Here is an 18,354-nt window from a genome sequence, read left to right as displayed (position 1 = left end):
CAAGTCTTGAGGACAAGCTAACCGTTTTCTCCAAGAACTCAACTTCCCCTTCCTCTGAGTTGGCAAGTGGCCCAAAAGCAAGAAAGGAGCCCATTTTATAGGTAGGAAGAGTGAGATCCAGGGAAGAGGGTCAGTAGTTGGCTGGCAACCAAGTAGAAGACCAGGCCTTGACCTCTTGCCTCCTGATCTGAGCGGTCACAGGCAGTGGACCGGAAGGCATGTCACCTCAGCTATCGTGGTGACTTCCTCGCATTCTTCCCCAGCGTTAATGATTCCAGCAGCAGGCCAGGGCCTTCCTGCTCACGCCCTGGACAACAATGCGAACCCAGGGACGATGGGGACAACTTCTGGCCCCCTGCCCCGAATGCTTTCCTCCTCCACGGGCCAAATCCTCCTTGCTCTTAAAGCCCCACTTCCTCCAGAAAGTCTTTCCAGAGAACTCATGCCGAATTGATTTATTCCCTGACAGTCCGCTATTGTCTAGACTGGAGTTGTGCTGGGTAATTATGACTCGTGAGCCCTACCTCTCCAACAGGACCCGGAACTGCTGGAGAGGAGGGGCCACGATGCTAACCTCTTCCAGGAGGACCGGCAGAGCTGGCCTCCATGCCCACCTTCCTCTGCGCCGGGCTGTGTGACCTTGGGCAAGTCACTGCTCTCCTCTGAGCTTTTTCCCATCTGGGAAATGGAGGCATAATCCTAGCTGCGCAGGAAAGCTGATAATGCAGACGGAACGCTAGCACAATGTCTGGTGCACGTTCGGGCTTCAGGCAATGAATGGGTGAGTCAGTGAATGCGTGGATGAATCCTTGATTCCTCTGCTGCGCAAAGACGGTCAGACGACACAGTTTGGGACTTGTCTATAGATTCTGCTCCCAGCTGCGTCCCTAGAGACGTGGGCATAGGGTTGGCTCAGAGCAGCAAAAACCCACCGAACTCCAAACAGAGGGAAACCTACAGACCTCAAAAGGAGCTTGGGACCCAATCGAGAAGGATCCAGGTTCCAAAAGGTCTCAGTCCCCAGGAAAGTCAAACCCACCTCCTTGTGGAATGTCGTCACTAAACCGAGCTGGAGGCCCAGGGGCAAAAGGCACCCAAGTCTGAGAATGGGAAGGAGTTGGTTAAGCCCACATGGTAGGTACGCTGCTTGCTGTACCCTCTGCCAAGGCCAGTCCGGTCCACCTCCTCCAGGCAGCCTGCCATGACTATGCCAGCCCTCCCAGATCGTCCTCTCTCTCCCCAGAACAAGCCAGACCCACTCGGGAAGGGGCAACAAGTCTGGAGTCACACAACATGGGCTGTGTTCCCAGCTGGGCCATGTACTGAACGAATGACTTGTGCCAGCCATGCCCCTTCTCGGTGCCTCAAATTTCCCTTCTGCAAAATGGAGATAATAATGCTAACATCAAAGAGACTGCTGCGAGAGGACTACGCTGGCAGTCCAGCGGGTGAGACTCCACGCTCCCAACGCAGGGGGCCGGGGCTTGATCCCTGGTTGGGGAACTAGATTCTGCACGCTGCAGCTAAGACACAGCGCAGCCAAATAAACTTTAGAAAAAGATTAAAAACTGCTGTGAGGATGGGATTATATAGGATAATGTCCGAGATGGCCCAGGCTTGGCTAAGAGAGGGTGGCGACTTTAATTAGAAGGTGTGCTGGCTGATGACCTGGGTGACTGAGGTCCCTGTGGAGGGCACCCTGGAAGTCCCAGGGCACAGAGACTGGTCTGTCCTCAGGAAATCATCGGTCTCTCCCTCTGGCCGAAGGGTCACAGGATGGCAAACGGCAGCAGAGGAAGAAGAGCTGTTAAGTGACAAAGGCCACTGGGGCTGCGATTTATGGGGCCAGAATTTCAGAGCATCCAGCCCAGTGAGGGATCCAAGAAGAGATATGATCCCAGTTCCCAACTATTTGAACACTGGAAATGCCAAACAAGGAGATGGATGAGTCAGCTGGGGTGAGAAAGGGAGGCCAAGACCTGGGGTGGTGGAGCGGGGGCGGGGAGGCAAGGCTGGCTCTTTGGGGGTGAGTTTGGGGAGGCAGGGGGACAGAGAGGTGGGGGCAGGCACTCGGAGGTGGGCTGGGAAGGGGCCAGAGGCAGCTGGGAATTCCCAGCCCCACCCCAGGAGAGCATCTGTGGGGTCATCTTAGGCCACCTCTCAAGTCCTCCCCTCCCTGCCCCCTGCCCAGCCCTAGCCTGTCTCCCCACCCCCACAGCCTGGGATGGGGAAAAGATGCCAATGGTAAAAAATGAAACACCTGGACGTGCCCCCCACCCCGACCCCCTCCAGTGTAGAAGGGTCAGGGCTCTACCCAGCAGCCCAAGGCTAAAGGCTCAGGGAGGTGGGGAGAGCTTCCCTTTAGTCCTGCTGTTTCCCAGAGGCCAGGGGAGCCAGATTTAAAGTTGTGCAACCCCAACCACCCCCACAACAGAACTGCCACAGGATTCCCCAGTGCTCCCTGGGCAAGGTCCTGCCCTCTCCGGTGGGTCTGGGCAGGGGTGGGGGTGGGGATGGGAGATGGAGTCCCAGGGAGCCCCCCCTCCACCATTCCCGTTAAGATGCAGGAACATCCTTTCTGCACCCATGGGAGCCACTTGGCCACACCTCCTGACACTCAGAGCCCACCAACTGCACACATCTGTGAAGGGGACAAGGCGTCCACAGGCTCCAGCCTTTCCCAGGCCACACCCTGGGGCGTGCCCCCCTCCTTCTCCCCTCCAGGAAGGAGCAATCAGGGTGAACTCTGTCCTGCAGCTGCAGCCTCAGTGGGGGAAGGGGGGGCCGGTGACCGATCAGATGCAGCTACATCTGGGGCTCACAGACTGGGAAGGACAGGCAGAGGGAGCAGGGATGATTCCTTAGCCCGGTCATTCATTCAACAAGCCCAGAGCAGGCCCTGGGTCAGGAGATGGCAGTAGCTGTGATCAGGAGATGTATCAGGCTGGGCACTGGGAACTCTGAGTCAAAAAGCACTCCGGCTGTGCCCTCAGCAGGAACTGGGCTAATAAAACAGCCACCAACTGTCAAACTCTCGCACGTTCCAGGTAGGCATCTGCTTGGTCTCACATGCACCTGGGAAACAGACATCGTGATCCCTATTTCTGAGGCTCAGAAAGATGAAGGAAACTGCCCAAGGTCACACAGCCAGGTAGGGGAGAGCCAAGACTCGAAGGCAGGACGCCCTGAGCCCACACATTTCCCTTGACCACGTTGCCCAGAGAAAGGGGCTCTGAGTCCAGCAAGGGCACAGACAAGGGAGGATGGCCAGGTGGGCACTCTGGCTTGTCCTACATGTTTCAAGTCTCAGCTGAGTGCGGCAGCTAGGAAGAAGAGCCTTCCTGCGTCCAGGGACCAGGAGCAGCCCCTTCCCAAGCCTAGCAAGGAGCTTGGGTCTTCTTGGCCTGCTGGCTTCTTCATAAGTGTTCACCTACTATTGTCCAGCAGCCTAACACCAGGCAAACTGCAGTGAGCAAAACTGAGTGCCTGCCCTCATGGCGCTTCCATTCCAGGTGGGGAAGACCGTGAATTCTAACTAAACACATAAATATACAAGCTGTGAACTTAGGCTGGAGGGTTCCCAAGGATCAGTGTCTGTAGCTTCGTTCAGCAAGAACCCCACCCCTGCCCCTACAGGCCAATGCAAAGTTTCCAACTGGGAGCGGGGCAGGGAGATGCCCTAGCTGCGAGTCCAACACTGTCCCCACCCCCATGGTCCCCTCCATCTCCTGCCGGTCTCCGTCCTCCTCCCAAGCCTGCTCCTGAGGGAGTCCTCCCATCTCGGTTAATGGCAGCCCCATCTTTCCAATGCTCGAGCCAAAGCTTACGGAGACATCCAAGGCCTCTCTTTCTGTCCCCTCCCCGCCCAAGCCCAGTCCATCAGCAAATCCTGTCAATCCTATTTTCAAAATACACTCAGGATTCAACCACCTCCCTGGTACAAGCTCCCATCACCGAAAGGCATCACTGAAGGGCTGGGTCGCGCGGCCTCCCTGCTTTTGACCTTGACGCCCCACACTGCCTTCACATAGCAACCAGAGGGATGCCTCATCTCACCCCGAAGCAAACCTGGAGCCCTTCCGGTGGCCAACCTGCCTACCAACCCTCACTCATGCTGCTTCCGCAATGTGCGTGCGTGCAAAGTCGCTTCAGTCGTGGCCGACTCTTTGCAACCCTATGGACTGTAGCCCTCCAGGCTCCTCTGTCCACGGGATTCTCCAGGCAAGAATACTAGAGTGGGTTGCCATGCCTGCCTCCAAGGAATCTTCCTGACCCAGGGATCGAACCTGTGTTTCTTTTATCTCCTGAACTGGCAGGCACCACCTGGGAAGTTCCTCAGTGTTTCGTGCGGATACACCCAGCACACCTCCGGGCCTCCGTGATCACCACTCCCCCACCTTCCTCTAGATACCTTCGGAATCACAGCCTCATCTGCAGATCACTCTCTGTCCTCTTCCCTACTGTATTCTCTCTTCCAAACACATCTCCACCTGCCATATATAGTTATTCTCTGTCTCACTGCTCTTACTACAATGCAAGTTACTCAAGGGGAGAGAACCAGACTCTTGTTCTTTGCTGCAGCCTCGGCAGGTACAGGGTCAGATACTTAGAAGATGCTCAATAGATATTTGTGCAATGAATTTTGAGTCTAACACTTAGGGATGTCAGGTTACAGAATACTGAATTGCATACATCAGTGTCCATTCATTCATCAACATAGACTGCCAGATTCTGTGTGCCAGATATCCCCGAAAATCCAGTGCAACAGAGAAACGGGGCGCCCTCCCCCGGGGCTCAGGGACAGGGCTCCAGCAGGTGGCCAGGAGCTGGTCCTCAAGACTTCTCACGATGTCACAGGTCCCCTCAACCCGGGGTGATCTGGGGATCCCTGCAGCTCTGGCACAGGTGAGCATCAGGGAAAGGAGGGGAGGTGGGTTCTAGGGGCAGCTGCGACTCGAAGGCCCCACACGGCCTGGCCTCAAAGAGCTGCCGTGTTCCCAGGACTTTCATGACGGTGCCCCTGGCCCAGCCACCCCTAGCAGCCACTCGCCACTCCCTGCTCAAGGCCGCTATTGACATGGACCTGACGCCACCAGGCTGGGCAGCAAAGCTGGCGGCTCCCCGCGAAGTGAGTTCCACACATTCTTCTGGGTTTCAGTCAGCCAGCTCTGGGCGCTGGGGCGGCCAGCAAGCCCCAGCCAGGCCCTAGGAGCAGGAGGGGGCCACAAGGGCCAAGACCGGGCTTAAGGCAACATTCCAGCAGGGCCGGGACCCTCAGCCCAACCTCCTGCTTCCTGGCGGGAGAGAGATGAGGGGAAGGCCAGGGCGGGCCCCGGGAGCAAAAGTAGTGGGTTCCGAAAGCAAGAGCGGTGGCCTTCGCAGATCCCTGGGAGGCTGCTAGGGGATGGGGACACGTTCGCCCCCTCCGCCTCCAGCCTGAGCCCTCACGGCTGCGAGTGGGCTGGGGTGGGGGGCAACCGGCCAGCGCTGGGAGTCAGTTCTTCCCACATGCCCCCAGTGGTCTGAGGGTCCAGAACCCACATGCCTGGCCTCCAAGTGGCTTCTGAATCATCGCTCCAGATCTTTCCACATCTTGGGCGGCCCCTCACCCTCCCTCCCCTCCCAAGGCCAGGCAGCCCTGAGGCCTCTGCGGGCTCACCCAACACCTTCAGCCCCCCAGGGAACAGCCAGCGGAACCCAGTGAGAGCTCCACGCAGGGCGCTGAGCCATTCTCCCCCTCACTTTCCACACAGGGAAGGGCCCAGCCTGGTCCACTCAAGGCCTTAAGGCCACGGGCTTAATTCAACTATAGGGTCTCAGGGACTACTGGTGGGGAAATTAATTAAGAAACCTACGAACACACATGTAAGCCCACAAATGACTGTCCTAGAGTGAAGTCTTTCTCCCTCCCGCCAGGACAGGTGTCCCCAGGAGGCCCCGGGGACACTCCAGCACATCCATCCCGAGTGCTTCTGTCCCCAAGCCAGACCCCGTTCTTCCTTGCCCGAGGAAGCCCCTGCACCACCTAGGACCTGAGTCCTTTTATCAACATCAGTGATGACAGTTTTATCAACACCTACTGCCTGCCTGCCTGCTCCAAGCGAGCAAGGACGCAGGCAGGGCATATGGTTTCAAAGCCTGGCTCGTGGGGCCACGAGTAGAGTGTGTGTCCGTGGAGGAGCAAGTTACACAATCTCTCTCTCTGCCTCAATCTTCTCTGCTTAGAAAATGGGGGCTGTACTGGTAGCTCCAGCTTAATTCATTCAACAGATGTATTTACTGCGTATTTACTACTGGCCAGGTGTCAAGGATACAGCAGCAGTGAACAAAAGCACAGAAGGCTCCGCTCCTTTGAAGATTAACCCAGGGGGAGTGGGGAAGGTAAACGGGTAAATAGATACACATCGGATAGTGACAAGGAGAAACAGAGCCGAGGAAGAGGGCAGGGTAGTCAGGGACTGGAAGGATGCAAGGCACCGGGCCACACAGATATCTGCAGGACAAGCACTCTAGGCAGAAGGAACGCCAGGTGCAAAGGCCCTGAGGTGGGAGTGTGTCTGCAACAGTCCAGACACAGAGACTGGTACGATTAGAGGGAGCGAGCAAGGGTGAAGCGGGCAGGAGGAGAGAGTCGAGAGGCAGAGGCGAGGGGTGCGGGTGGGGGCCAGATTAAGTCAGGGGCTGGGTTCTGACGTGAGCAATGTGGGGAGTGTAGGGAGGTCCTGACTGAGGGGACTACACGCGATGATCTGTTGAGAAACTTCATGCCTGGCGGATGACAGAGGGCACGGACAAATGCGAACAGTATCTGTGATTTCGTCTGGCCTGCTAATAACCCCAGACCACCCTCCCCACCGCTGCAAACCCTAAACCCAGTTACCTCCTGCCACCTTCCTTCCATCTGTCTCCCGGGCCGGCCTCAGGCCCGCAGGTCCCAACTTGCCTGCCCTCAGCCTGTGAACAGGCCCGGGCTGAGCCAGCTGGGGGCCAGGATGCCCCAGACACCAGGAGCTCGGCCTGGGACGTGTGAGGTGGGGGGGGCCGTCCATCTCTGCCTCCCACACCAGCCTCCACCTCCCTCTGCGGACAGACGTGCTCTGGAAATCTCCAGGGCACACTCACAAGCCCCTCCTGGTGGCAGATCTGGAGCAAGTGGGGGAGGACAGGGCGGCCGGTTTTGTCAAGGGGAGGGTTGAGGTAACTCAGGCCCTGAGGGCGGGGGAGGCTGCTCCAACCCAGCGGAGGCAGGAAACAGGTATCTCAGAGACTTCCCTCCTGAGCGCTGGAAAACACCACAATCACCCTCAAGAATCCTGTCTCTTGGCAGGGCTGGCCCCACAAAAGGAAAGGCTAAGGCCCCAGGAGGAAGGAAGGGGGTCAGCAGGCCAAGGCAGGCCCTAAGTCACCAGGGCCTGGCCCCCTCCCCCAGCAAGCCTCCCCCACTGCTCTGAACTGAAATTACTCCCACGCTTAATCACAGACCACTGCTTCCTCTGTCTCCTGCCCCTAGTGAGGTCCTGAGCTCCTTAAGGACCACCTCCCCCTCCCCTGTCCTACCCTCACCCACTCAGTATGGGCTTGCAGACAAGAGCTGAAAGGCGCTGGGAGAGAAAGGGCAGGAGACAAGGAGAAGCCCAAGGCTGCCTAGAGCACAGGGATAAGAACCTGCTGTTTACAACAGACTTCTTGCCCCCATTTAACAGATGTGGACACTGAGGCTCAGAGAAAAGAACTTGTCCCAGATCACACAGCTAGGAAGTGGCAGAGGTGAGATTCAAACTTGAGTCCATCATAAGACTCCAGAAACCAAGCTCTTTGAAGTCCTTCGACCCCCAGCCTTGGGTGGGGCCATGAAGATTTCCGTGTGGCTGCCGAGGAGACTGTAATCTCACAGGATCAGAGAGCTGCCTGTTCATCGGTCTCGGTTCTGGGGAAGTACAGAGAGCGCCTGTTTTTGCTCACCCTTAAAAACTCCCAGTTTACGGTGCACTGGTGCACAGGAGGTGCTTAGCGACAATCTACAGAATGAATGAACCCTGAACTCGCTGTCATGGAATGTTTAAAGATGTTTCAATGTTTAAATGCTTAGAGAAGACGCGGTGAGCGAACAAGTGAATGAGGACTGGCTGCAATCCGTGAATTTCTGTGGAAATTCCTCCCCCTCACAGCAAACAGCTCCTCCCCGCCCCCAGCTCCCGCCATCCCCACTCCTGTCACAGCAGAACCGCTGATCAGGGGGCAGAGTTGGGCAAGGGTCAGAAAAGGAACATTCCTTGTGCTAGGCTGGTGCCTACTTTTTTGGAAAAGTAAAGGTCAGTGTTGGGAGGTGCAACCTCAGGTCAGGACTGGGGAGCCACTGGATGGGCCCTGATGGATGTTTGGGGGTGAGAGGCTGAGACAGAAAATTAAGGAAGATGCCCAGATGGGGATGGGGGAGGAGAAGTGCTGGGGGTGGGGTGGGGCAAGAGAGGTGAGGGGTCAGGTTTGGGGTGGGGGTTAACGAGTGACTCAGGAGGGCAGAGGTGAGAGGAAGCCAGCAAGGTGGGGACACGGAGTCAGTCGGTGGATAAACACAGGCCAGCTTAGAGAAGTCCCTCTCTTGGCTCTGAGAACAGGGGACAGGGTTGGCTCGGGGACCACCTGAAAGAGGCTGGGTTGGCTCTGTGGGTTCACCACTCAGGCCCAGCTCCCCAGATGCGTCCTCAACCACCCCTGCCACCAGCTCCCTGCCCAATGACCCCGCCCTGCCCTACTCAGGTTCACTGGGTCCTGAGAGCTGCTCTGGGACAAATGTACTCTCTCCCTTAGCTTGGGCCCATCCAAGCTCAGAACAGGGGAAGGGGCTGTAGGAGCAGGCCTCCCCCACACCTTGAAGATCTGGGAAGAAAGCTCGGGAGACAGATCCACTGACTGTCCACCACAAACTGGCCCAGCAACAAACATTTCTGCACCTACTCCACCCAGTGCTGTACCCTGAGGCCCCATATTCTGAGTTCCCCTTAGGCACGTGGGCTGTGCTCAGAGAGGATAACAGCTTGCTCAGAGGTCACACAGTTGCTCAGAGAAGAGCAGAGATTGATTCCAATCCCTGAGCCGTGGGACTCCAGGGCCTGTGGGTGTTCCGCTGAAGACTCAGTTGTGTCCAGACTGGTTCTTTACTTGCGCCTGCCTGGTGACCAGCTCCCCAAGGGGACAGACATCGCGGTAAGAAAAAAAAAAAAGTTCCCGTGAGGATGGATAGAGTCCCCATCACCACTGACTGCCCCTGTTCCAAGTTGGCACAGAAAGGTGTGTCCTCGCCCAGCCAAGTTCCCACCCTGCTCCAAGTTCCTCAGCCTGCCCACCTCCCCCGCAAGGAATGGCAAGGCCGGGCCATGCCTACCGCGACTCCGAGACTCGGCAACGTGGCCGGGCGACCCACTGGACTCCCACGAGGGCCGGTCCAGCCCCCGGACCCTCGTGGAGTGCCCTGAGTGGCCCTTCGGGAGAGCGCCACGGAGGACGGTGACGGTGGCCTGTGCCAATCCGGGGTCCCCGGCGGGCGCCGCCGTCCTGGGCCAGAGTCCCCAGCCGTGCAGCCTCGGCGCCCCCGCCAAGTTGGCGGGCGCGGCGAGCCGGGCCCGGGGCGCCTCCCGCCTCTCCGCCCCGCACACTCACCGCCAGCAGCAGTCCGTGCAGCAGCAGCAGCGTCAGCAGCAGCGCGCCCGCCGCCCGCCGCCCCATGGCCCGGCCCGCTCCGCTCGCTCAACAGCTCGCTCGGCGTCCGCCCGCAGCCGCCCGCTAGCCAGCCTGCCGAGACCTCCGGACGGCGCGGCCCGCTCCAGCCGCCCGAACCCCTCCCGCGGCAGCCCCGCCCCTGCGGCCGCCCCGCCCCGCCCCCGGGGAAAGGCCACGCCCCCTGGATGAGGCTCCGCCCTCGGGGCAAGGGCCCGCGGGACAAGGCTCCGCCCCCGGGACGAGGCCCCGCCCCGGACCGCCCCCGGGTTCCGGGCTCCTCTCCCCTGCCCGCCGCGCAGCCAAACCCAGCCTTTGTCTGGTCCCCTAGGCCCCCCCACTATTCCAAGCGGGCTGCAGCCCAGCCCGGCTCCCCGCCAAACCCGGCCTGGAGTCAGGGATCGGACCAGGGCCGGCGCCCTGCGCACGGATCGCCCTCTCTCCACGTGCACACCTCTCTCCCACGCCCCCACCGACCCTGGGACCCCCAAATCCATCCGCTCTCGCCGTCTTTCACGCCCCGCAGACGTGACTCCGCGCACCTTCCAAAACGGCACGCGCTCACCCCAGCGCCCTTCTTACACAGGTCACACACGCTTGAGCCAACGTGGCCTCCCGAGGTCACCTGCACACTCACAACTTCACGCACTAACGCGCTCTCGGCCATTGTCCGTGAACGCTTGCTCACGCTCACCTGCGTCACCCAACTTTCAGGTACTAACAGTCCTCACCCACTCAAAACATCCTTCTCTCCCCTGAAAAGCCACACCTCTACAGGTGATGCACGGGACACAACTCACACTCTCAGTTGCTCACGTTCACAGTCATGTTTTCACACCCGCACAGACGTGAATCCCAGTATAGGAAGCTAAATGCCGTCTTCATGCTCAGGTTCCCCTCAAGGTCTCACAGTTCACATACAGACCAACATTTCTCACATGCTCAGCTCAGTTCAGTTCAGTCGCTCACTTGTGTCTGACTCTTTTGCGACCCCATGGACTGCAGCACGCCAGGCCTCCCTGTCCATCACCAACTCTTGGAGCTTACTCAAACTCATGTCCTTCCAGTCAGTGATGCCATCCAACCATCTCATCCTCTGTCGTCCCCTTCTCCCACCTTCAGTCTTTCCCAGCATCAGGGTCTTTTCCAGTGAGTCAGTTCTCCGCATCAGATGGTGCACAGCACCTGCATTTTTTATGCTTTCTCACACACTAACCACAGTGCCTTATAGAGGACACTCTATATGAAACTGAAGTTCCCCTGACACACCATTTTCCTGTCACTCACAGATCAACTTTGATTCACAGAAATCCTAGCCCTGGTGCCAGAGACACACAGCCCCAGGCCCAGACACAAACAAACACTGCCAAAGCCCCAATCAGAGATGCTTGGGACTGACGGCAGTCCCTGATGACACAGCCCCACAGACAGCACACACGGCCCTGACACCAGGCCTCCCCAGGCCGTGGGCTCCTCTGCCTGAAAATTTCCAGGGCAGCCCAGGCTGATGGGTGGAGAGAAAACTGGGATGTGTGAGTGTGTGTGTGTCACACAGAGGAAAACGTTTTGAGCAATGACAGAGGGAGGAGAAGAAACCTGAAGTTTCCATTGTTTCCTATGAGAGTTGCTAGGCTCCAGAGACTCGTGGCTGGGTTTGCAGCCAGAATCGAGGTGAGTTGTGGACAGAAGGAAATGTCCAGCTCACTGGGTGGCACCAGGCCTGGCTCCGGAAGGCGTGTTCCCTGTGATAGGGGCCTGCAGGCTTCCAGCCTTCCATCCAGGAGATGAAAAAACACTGGCATCCTGATTGGCACCTAGGGGGTTGAGAAAATATTGGCATTCTCACTGCCAACCTAGATAAATGCCCATCTCCAAAAGACTAGGTTCTGCTCCACCCTGTGGGGCATATCCAGGAAACCAGCTCAGAGCTGTAAGGAGCAGACAGGACATCCACAGTGGTCTGGCCAGCCCCCTGGCCCCAACCCAGATGCCAGACACAGCACTGAATAAAGTGTTTCTGGTCCAGATAGGAAGGTAGAGGTGGACAGAGGAGGGATCCCTGATCTTGGTGCTTGTGTGTGAGTGTTAGTCGCTCAGTCATGTCCAACTCTTTGCCACCCCATAGACTGTAGCCCGCCAGGCTCCTCTGTCCATGGAATTCTCCAGGCAAGAACACTAGAGTGGGTTGCCGTTTCCTTCTCCAGATCTTGGCGCTTGGTGAACCCCTAATCTGCTGAAGGGAAAAGGGAAGATACAGTCCCTGTCCTCAGGTTGTTCTCAGTCTGATGGAGAATCCTGTCTGTACCGCCTTGCTGTGCAGTCTTGAACAAATTTTTCAACCTTTCCATGACTCCAATCCATCGTTTGGACAAGAAGAATAATGTTAAGACCTCGGGAGTCACAGTGCCGTTATGAGGATTCAAATGAATTAATATATTTATTTTTTAAAAGGAACTGTTTCCTGGGATTTGCCTGGTGGTCCAGTGGCTAAGAATCTGCCTTCCAATGCAGGGGATGCGGGTTCCATCCCTGGTTGAGGAACAAGGATCCCCCATGCTGCAGGGCAACTAAACCTGTGAATCACAACTAGAGAGTCGGCACACTGCAGCAAAAAGATGGTCCCACACGACACAGTTAAGACCCCACGGCTATGCCTAAGGTCCAGGGCAGCCAAGTAAATAATAAAATTAAATACTTAGGAAAAAAAATCAGTTTGTGGCACATGGTAAGCCCTAAATAAGCAGTAACCATTTCTTTTACTGCTGTTTCTGAGGGAACTCCCAATCTGAAGAGGGAGACACGACTCTGCCCTCAGGGGGCTCCAGTCTGATGGAGGCGCGGTCTCTGCAGCCAGTGTTGCTCTCAGCCTGAAGGCCGGGTGTACCTCTGCCCCCAAGGACTTCTAAAGTCTGATGGGGGAGTCCAGCCTTGCACTTGGGAACTCCCTGTCTGATGAGGAAGGCTACAAAACTCCAATGACTTCAGAGCTGGCAGGTGGCCAGCCTCGGTGGCAGGATTTTTCCAAGGCCTTGCCTGGTCCGTGGAGGGTCAGCATCCGTGACAAATCCCATTTTGTGAGCTGCCTCAGTCTCTGTTCCCTACCTCGGGCCCTTTAAGTCCCAAAGCCTTGGCTTCTTGGGTGATTTGCTCATAAGCAAAGGAAAAGGAGAACAAGTAACTCTTTGTAGATGTGCAGTCAAGACTAAATCTCAGCTATAAGTCTTGCTTCCTAAAAGGCTGCGGAAAGAGATGGTAAAGCTGACTAGACTGGCAGGAAGGGGCCTGACTACAGGGCAGGAAACATGGCCTGCCGAGAAAGTTCCAGGCTAACTCCACCTCCCGGAGGATTGGTCATCCCCCTATTTTTTCTGCATCCTCTCCTTCCCACTAAGGGATTTGGCCAGCTCTGCTTTATTTTTGCTGTCCTTGGTATCTTTAGTAAATGTTCTCAAGTTGCTTTGTCTACAGTCTGGCTATCTCCTCATATGGCTTTGAAGAAGAGCAAAGGCAAGGCCTTGCAGACGCCAGTTGAGCCGGGGAGGCACCTATAATCACACTGCGTATGTACTCACAACTCTGGGCCCTGGCCACACTCTCTGGGATGGAAACAGCTCAAGTCTCACAGAAAGTTCCTTAGATAAGGAAAGACTACCAGAATCTGGAGAGGTGAGAGCAGCCAAACAATTTGGCTTCTGAAAAACAGGGGTCTGATTTAGGATCTCTAATCTGATGGGGGAGTACAGACTTCGTGGTTCGTCCGTCTGTCACTACAAAACCAATAGAACTCAGCTTCCCCTGGGTTCCTCTCCCACTCCAAATCTTTTCTATGCCTCAGAGCTTCTCACTCCTCCTGTATTCCTTTACTCATTCAGGGCTGCCGTGGACGGTGGGGCGGGTTGTTCACTGAACAAGTGTATGTAGCCAAGGGAGGCCTATTGCGGTGCTACATCTGCCCGGAGGGGGTACCTTTAGAGAGCATGACCACAGGCGCCATTTGGCCTAGTGGTGGTGCCTTTCATCCAGCAATGAAAGTAAACATCTACCACGCACATGTGTTCCAACCCCTGTGTCAGAAAGCAGATGCCGGCAGGGTAAGGATGTGTACCTGGGTGAGAATGTGGAACTGGAAATTGGTGTGAAAGGGAGTGAGGATGGAAGAGAGGGGATAAGCAGACGATGCGTAGAAGAGGAAGAAGATGGGGGAGGACACGGTTCTAAGCAGGCAGCGAAAGATCATGGAGACAGAGGGACGCTTTGCAAGGTGGGAAGATGCAGTCCAGGCCAGCTCTCCAGCCACTTGCCTCCCCCACTGTGGTCTTTGCACATGTCCTTCCTTCTCCTCCGTAAGTGTGACTCTCACCCAAAACCCACCCCCTTTCAACCTACTGCTCTCTCTTTCTTTTTCTTTTAACTTTCTTTTAGGGTTCAGCTCAAACCTCATGTCACCATAGAAGCCTCCCCAACCTCCCAGAGTAGATTGCTCTGCTTTCCCACAACCTCCCTCCCCTATGCTTCTCCTTCTTAACATTTTTGACAACTGCAATCACTTGGAAGACCAACTAATATGAGGAGTGAAGAGACAGACAAAAGGAAGGCAGAGAGCATGACTATCTGGTCTCCACCTTGTTCCCAGCTGTATCCCCTGTGAAGAGCACAGCGCCTGGCTGAGCTGGTCCTTGAAAAGTTTCACCTGAATGAAAGAACAAGTTGGTTCAAGCATGGCACAAGGCATAAACTCCCCCCTTTCTGGTTGTGCTCGGGGCAAAGGTCAGCTCCCTTCACAGTCTGATCAGCCTTGAATCTCATTGAATTACAGTCCCAGGCTGTAGGCAAGTGAGTGTATTTTCTTACTGCCCTTTGCAGACAAGGATACTGAGGCCCCAGGGATGGAGTAGCTTGCCTGTATCACACAGTCAGTACAGGATGGAGCCAGGATTTGTGTCTGTTTGACTCTAGAACCTGCATTCTGAACTGTTCCCATTTCTGCTTCCCACTGGGTTGTTCTCAGCTCTGCCCAGGCAGAAGTGTGAGGCTTCTTCTGAAAATCACTTTGGGTTTGACCCCCTCTTTCTCCCTCCTCTTATTTCCCCACCACCCTTCATCATTATCAATTGCTTTGTTTGCTAAGCTTCCACCTTGGGGCCCAGGTCCAGAGGAGGGTTCCCTCGCTGTACCTCATGGATCACTGGCCCTCTGAGATGCTCTTTGGAAAGGGGGTTCCCTGGTCCAGAAGTCTAGGAACTCTGTTCTCTTTCCTGCACCGTGGCCACACCCCAAGGGACCCAACACAGGAAAGTTTCTGAGCAGGCCTCCAGAAAGCCTCCTGTCCAACTCTGCTCAACTCAGCATTCCTCAACATATTTTAGAATGGAACCCACGTGTTTTTTGGAAAAACCTTTCAACATCTCACAAGACGGGTGTTTCTCAGAACACGTCTTGCAGATACTGCCCCAGAGTCTGGCTCCTGAGCTGACCATAAATGGTCTCTGTAATTTGAATTTGTCCCTGGAGCCCCCACACCTCTCCAGCCAGGCTGGAATTCCTATGGCCTCCATACACCCCCTCACATTCCTGCCCAAGCACCCCTGCTTCAGCTCTAGATGTCTGTGCGGGGGCTGCAAGTTGGAACTCCATAAATGTTCATTTTTCTTCCTTTGTCACTACACATATGGGCGTTTTCACCCACTGTGATCGGCATATGCTAAAGATTTCCGGTCTTGCTTTTCTCACGTAACATTTTCATTAAACACAGTTCGATGTGTCAGTCAAGACCAGGGCTACTTAAAAATGGCTCTGTGGACCGGTGCCAGTCCCCAAACTGTGTATTACCAGTCTGAGACAAGATAAGAAGCTTGCTCAGAGTGTAAATCGACTATGTCAGTTAAGCACTTTGTTTAGCTCAGCTGACACTATTTTTTTCTTGAAATACTTGGTCCGTTTTGGAAGCGGCACATAGATTTTACAATCTGGTACAAGCTCTTCATTGCAGATGGTAATAGTTAGCAATCTGTGGGCCAGCGACTCTGAACTGACTTTGCACATAATATTTCTAATAATTATTTGACATCTTGTCTCATCACCACACCATCATTCATTAACCCTATCCTATCATTGGATATTTGGGCTGTCTCTAGTCTCTGTAGGGCTTCCCTGGTAGCTCAGATGGTAAAGAATCTGCCTGCAAAGCAGGAGACCCGGGTTCGACTCCTGGATCAGGAAGATCCCCTGGAGAAGGAAATGGCAACCCACTCCAGTATTCTTGCCTGGAGAATTTCATGAACAGAGGAGCCTGGTGGGCTACTGCTCACAGGGTCACCAAGAGTAGGACATGACTAAGCGACTAACACACACACAAACACCAGGTCTCCACGGCTCATAAAGCCTTGCTATAAGCAGATACGTACAAGTCTGTGGGTTTACTTTTTGCAGTTCCTTCAGGAGCTTAGGGACCACAGGTCTGAGGCCAGAGAGGTGGGGTAGCCTGAGCAGGGTCATGAGTGGCAGCGGCCGGCCTCCCACTCAGGCCTCCCGACCCCGGCCCCTTGCTCCCTCCTCCGGCCCACACTGCCCTTCCCACTGGGCAGATTTCCGTCTCTTTCATGCTTTTCTTTGCTGGGCCCTGTGCCGTCTGCAGTGTTCCCACATGTTGTCTTTAGGAGCTTGAGAGAAATCCTTTTGGAATGTCCTGTGCCTTCTCCCTGAGTTCCCGGCTTTGTTCAATTGTTCATGAGAAATTCCTGCCTTGTTGGGAGGGGCCCAGGAGGCTGTTAAAAGAGTTTGCCAAAAATGGTGGTACCAATTCGGGCAGAACACACATCAGAGGCTCTGCCTCTCCCCATATTTCAAGTTAAAAAAGGACCACGTGGATGCAACTGGTGGGGAGGGTGTTGCCCACTCCTATTCCCTCTGTAGAGCAAGCGGTGGTCATGCTCAGACAGAAGAGACAGGGAGGGATAAAGTGGGCCTCGGGAATGAGGGGTGGGGTGGGCCAAGGCTTAGAGGGTTAGCTTCAGAGATGAGGAAAGATAAGGGTGGGATGAGGGTTAGGAGTACGATGAGTGTGTCTCTCCAACACTCATCGTGGTAACACAATGCATTTATTTTCTAGAAGCATAGCATCATTCTAGCAGATGATCTGTTTGAAAAAGGCCACATTGGATTGTTTTAAATAAACAAAAGGAATTCTAATATCATGCAACTATACTATACTGTTACCGAAGGAGGCAGGGACCAGTGGGTTAGGCAACTGAGACCACAGGTGGGCTTTCAGGAAATTCCTCCCTTTACTGTTTCCTGGGAAGAGTGAGTTTCAGGTGAATGCCTCCCCGTTCAGAACATTGGTGCTGGGAGCAGCCCAAACCTCAGGGGTTAAATACCATCTTTGCTTTGTCTAAATTTCTGCATACTCTGAAGGCTATGATTTCCCCCTCTTTCTCCTGGAATCTGTTCAATAAATACTAAGAAAGAAACTGTACTTTGGATGGAAAGGGCATTATGTTGAGGGGCTGAGCCCTGGGGTGGATTCCCAGCTCTGCTATTTACCAGTTGCTGGGGTTTGGGCATGTCACTTTCTCTCTCTGAGCCTTAGTTTCCCCCTCTGTCAAATGGGTACTAACCTAGGCTCGCAAGGAAGAGAGTTCTGTGAGTCTATGTTTTAGGTCTTGGCGGCATGTCTGACGTACGGTGCGGGTGCTCAGTGATAGTGACATACTTCTGTAGGTATGAAGAACTTCCCTGGGCCACCCTCAGCCTCGGAGACACACGCTGCTCTGTACACATCCTGGGCAGCACAGCAGGCTCCTGCGTTGTTCTGCAACTGGTATGTGACTTCCTGTTTATATGGTTCCTACGGAGGCGTGGCGTGAACACTGGACCTGGGGCACTCTCTGTGGCCTCTGCATGGCCGCACAGAGCAGAGGGCCTTCTCTAACTAAGAGCCTTGTTTTCTCTGGACTTGGGCTGAGTGACTGCTGGGATAGAATCCTGAGTACTGAGTTTCTACCCTGAGTTAACAGTAAGGCCAGCGCAGAGACCCTGTCCCTTTTGGGTACCACTCAATCCTGAACCTTCAAACTTGAACACCCACTATGTACCATGCTCTGCACTGACATCTCTTGTTCACTGATCACCTGTTGTATACATTTGCAGAGCACCTAGTTCTTGCAAGATGTTGTAATCCTGAAGATAATTACTGAGCTGGACACAAAATTAGTTTGGTTTTTTTCTGTAAGATGTTATGGAAAAAAACCTGAATGAATTTTTGTGGCCAACCTAATATTATTATTGAGTGCCTGCTTGGCACATAGTACTCTATAATGAAAATGTTGATCATTCTTTTAAGAGCCCCTGTGTTCTGTGATTATAGCCATCTTCATCATAATCATTTATACCTGAACACTCTGTGCCTCAGCTTCCTCATCTATACAACAGGGGCAATTCTTCCTTGGAGGATCGATGAGATGATTGAGTTAATACACACAGAGCATTTGAAACGATGCCTGGAGTATATTGTAGAGCTTAATAAATGTTGGCTGTCATGATGAATATTATCAGTTATTGAACATTAATTATATGTTCAATAACATATAAGTGTCCCTTATTATAAGGGACACTGTCATTATTCTGAAAGTAATAATAGTT

General features: G+C 54.7%; 1 protein-coding gene across 5 annotated transcripts in view; it reads right to left on the bottom strand.

The window, feature by feature from the left end:
* HSPG2 (heparan sulfate proteoglycan 2) overlaps positions 1-9,795 on the bottom strand; it is a 111,082-nt gene extending 101,287 nt beyond the window's left edge. For all 5 annotated transcript variants that reach the window (XM_052635765.1, XM_052635766.1, XM_052635769.1 and 2 more), the window contains exon 1: positions 9,658-9,795. In XM_052635765.1, coding sequence (XP_052491725.1) covers positions 9,658-9,723 — 66 coding nt within the window. In that variant the 5' untranslated portion in view covers positions 9,724-9,795. The remainder of the gene's footprint in view (positions 1-9,657) is intronic.
* Between the last annotated feature and the right edge of the window lie 8,559 nt (positions 9,796-18,354).

Source organism: Budorcas taxicolor, chromosome 2, assembly GCF_023091745.1.
Source record: "Budorcas taxicolor isolate Tak-1 chromosome 2, Takin1.1, whole genome shotgun sequence".
NCBI classification, from domain to species: Eukaryota; Metazoa; Chordata; class Mammalia; order Artiodactyla; family Bovidae; genus Budorcas; species Budorcas taxicolor.
The sequence above is the reverse complement of the archived record's forward strand: the minus strand, read 5'-3'. Positions and strand labels throughout refer to the sequence as shown.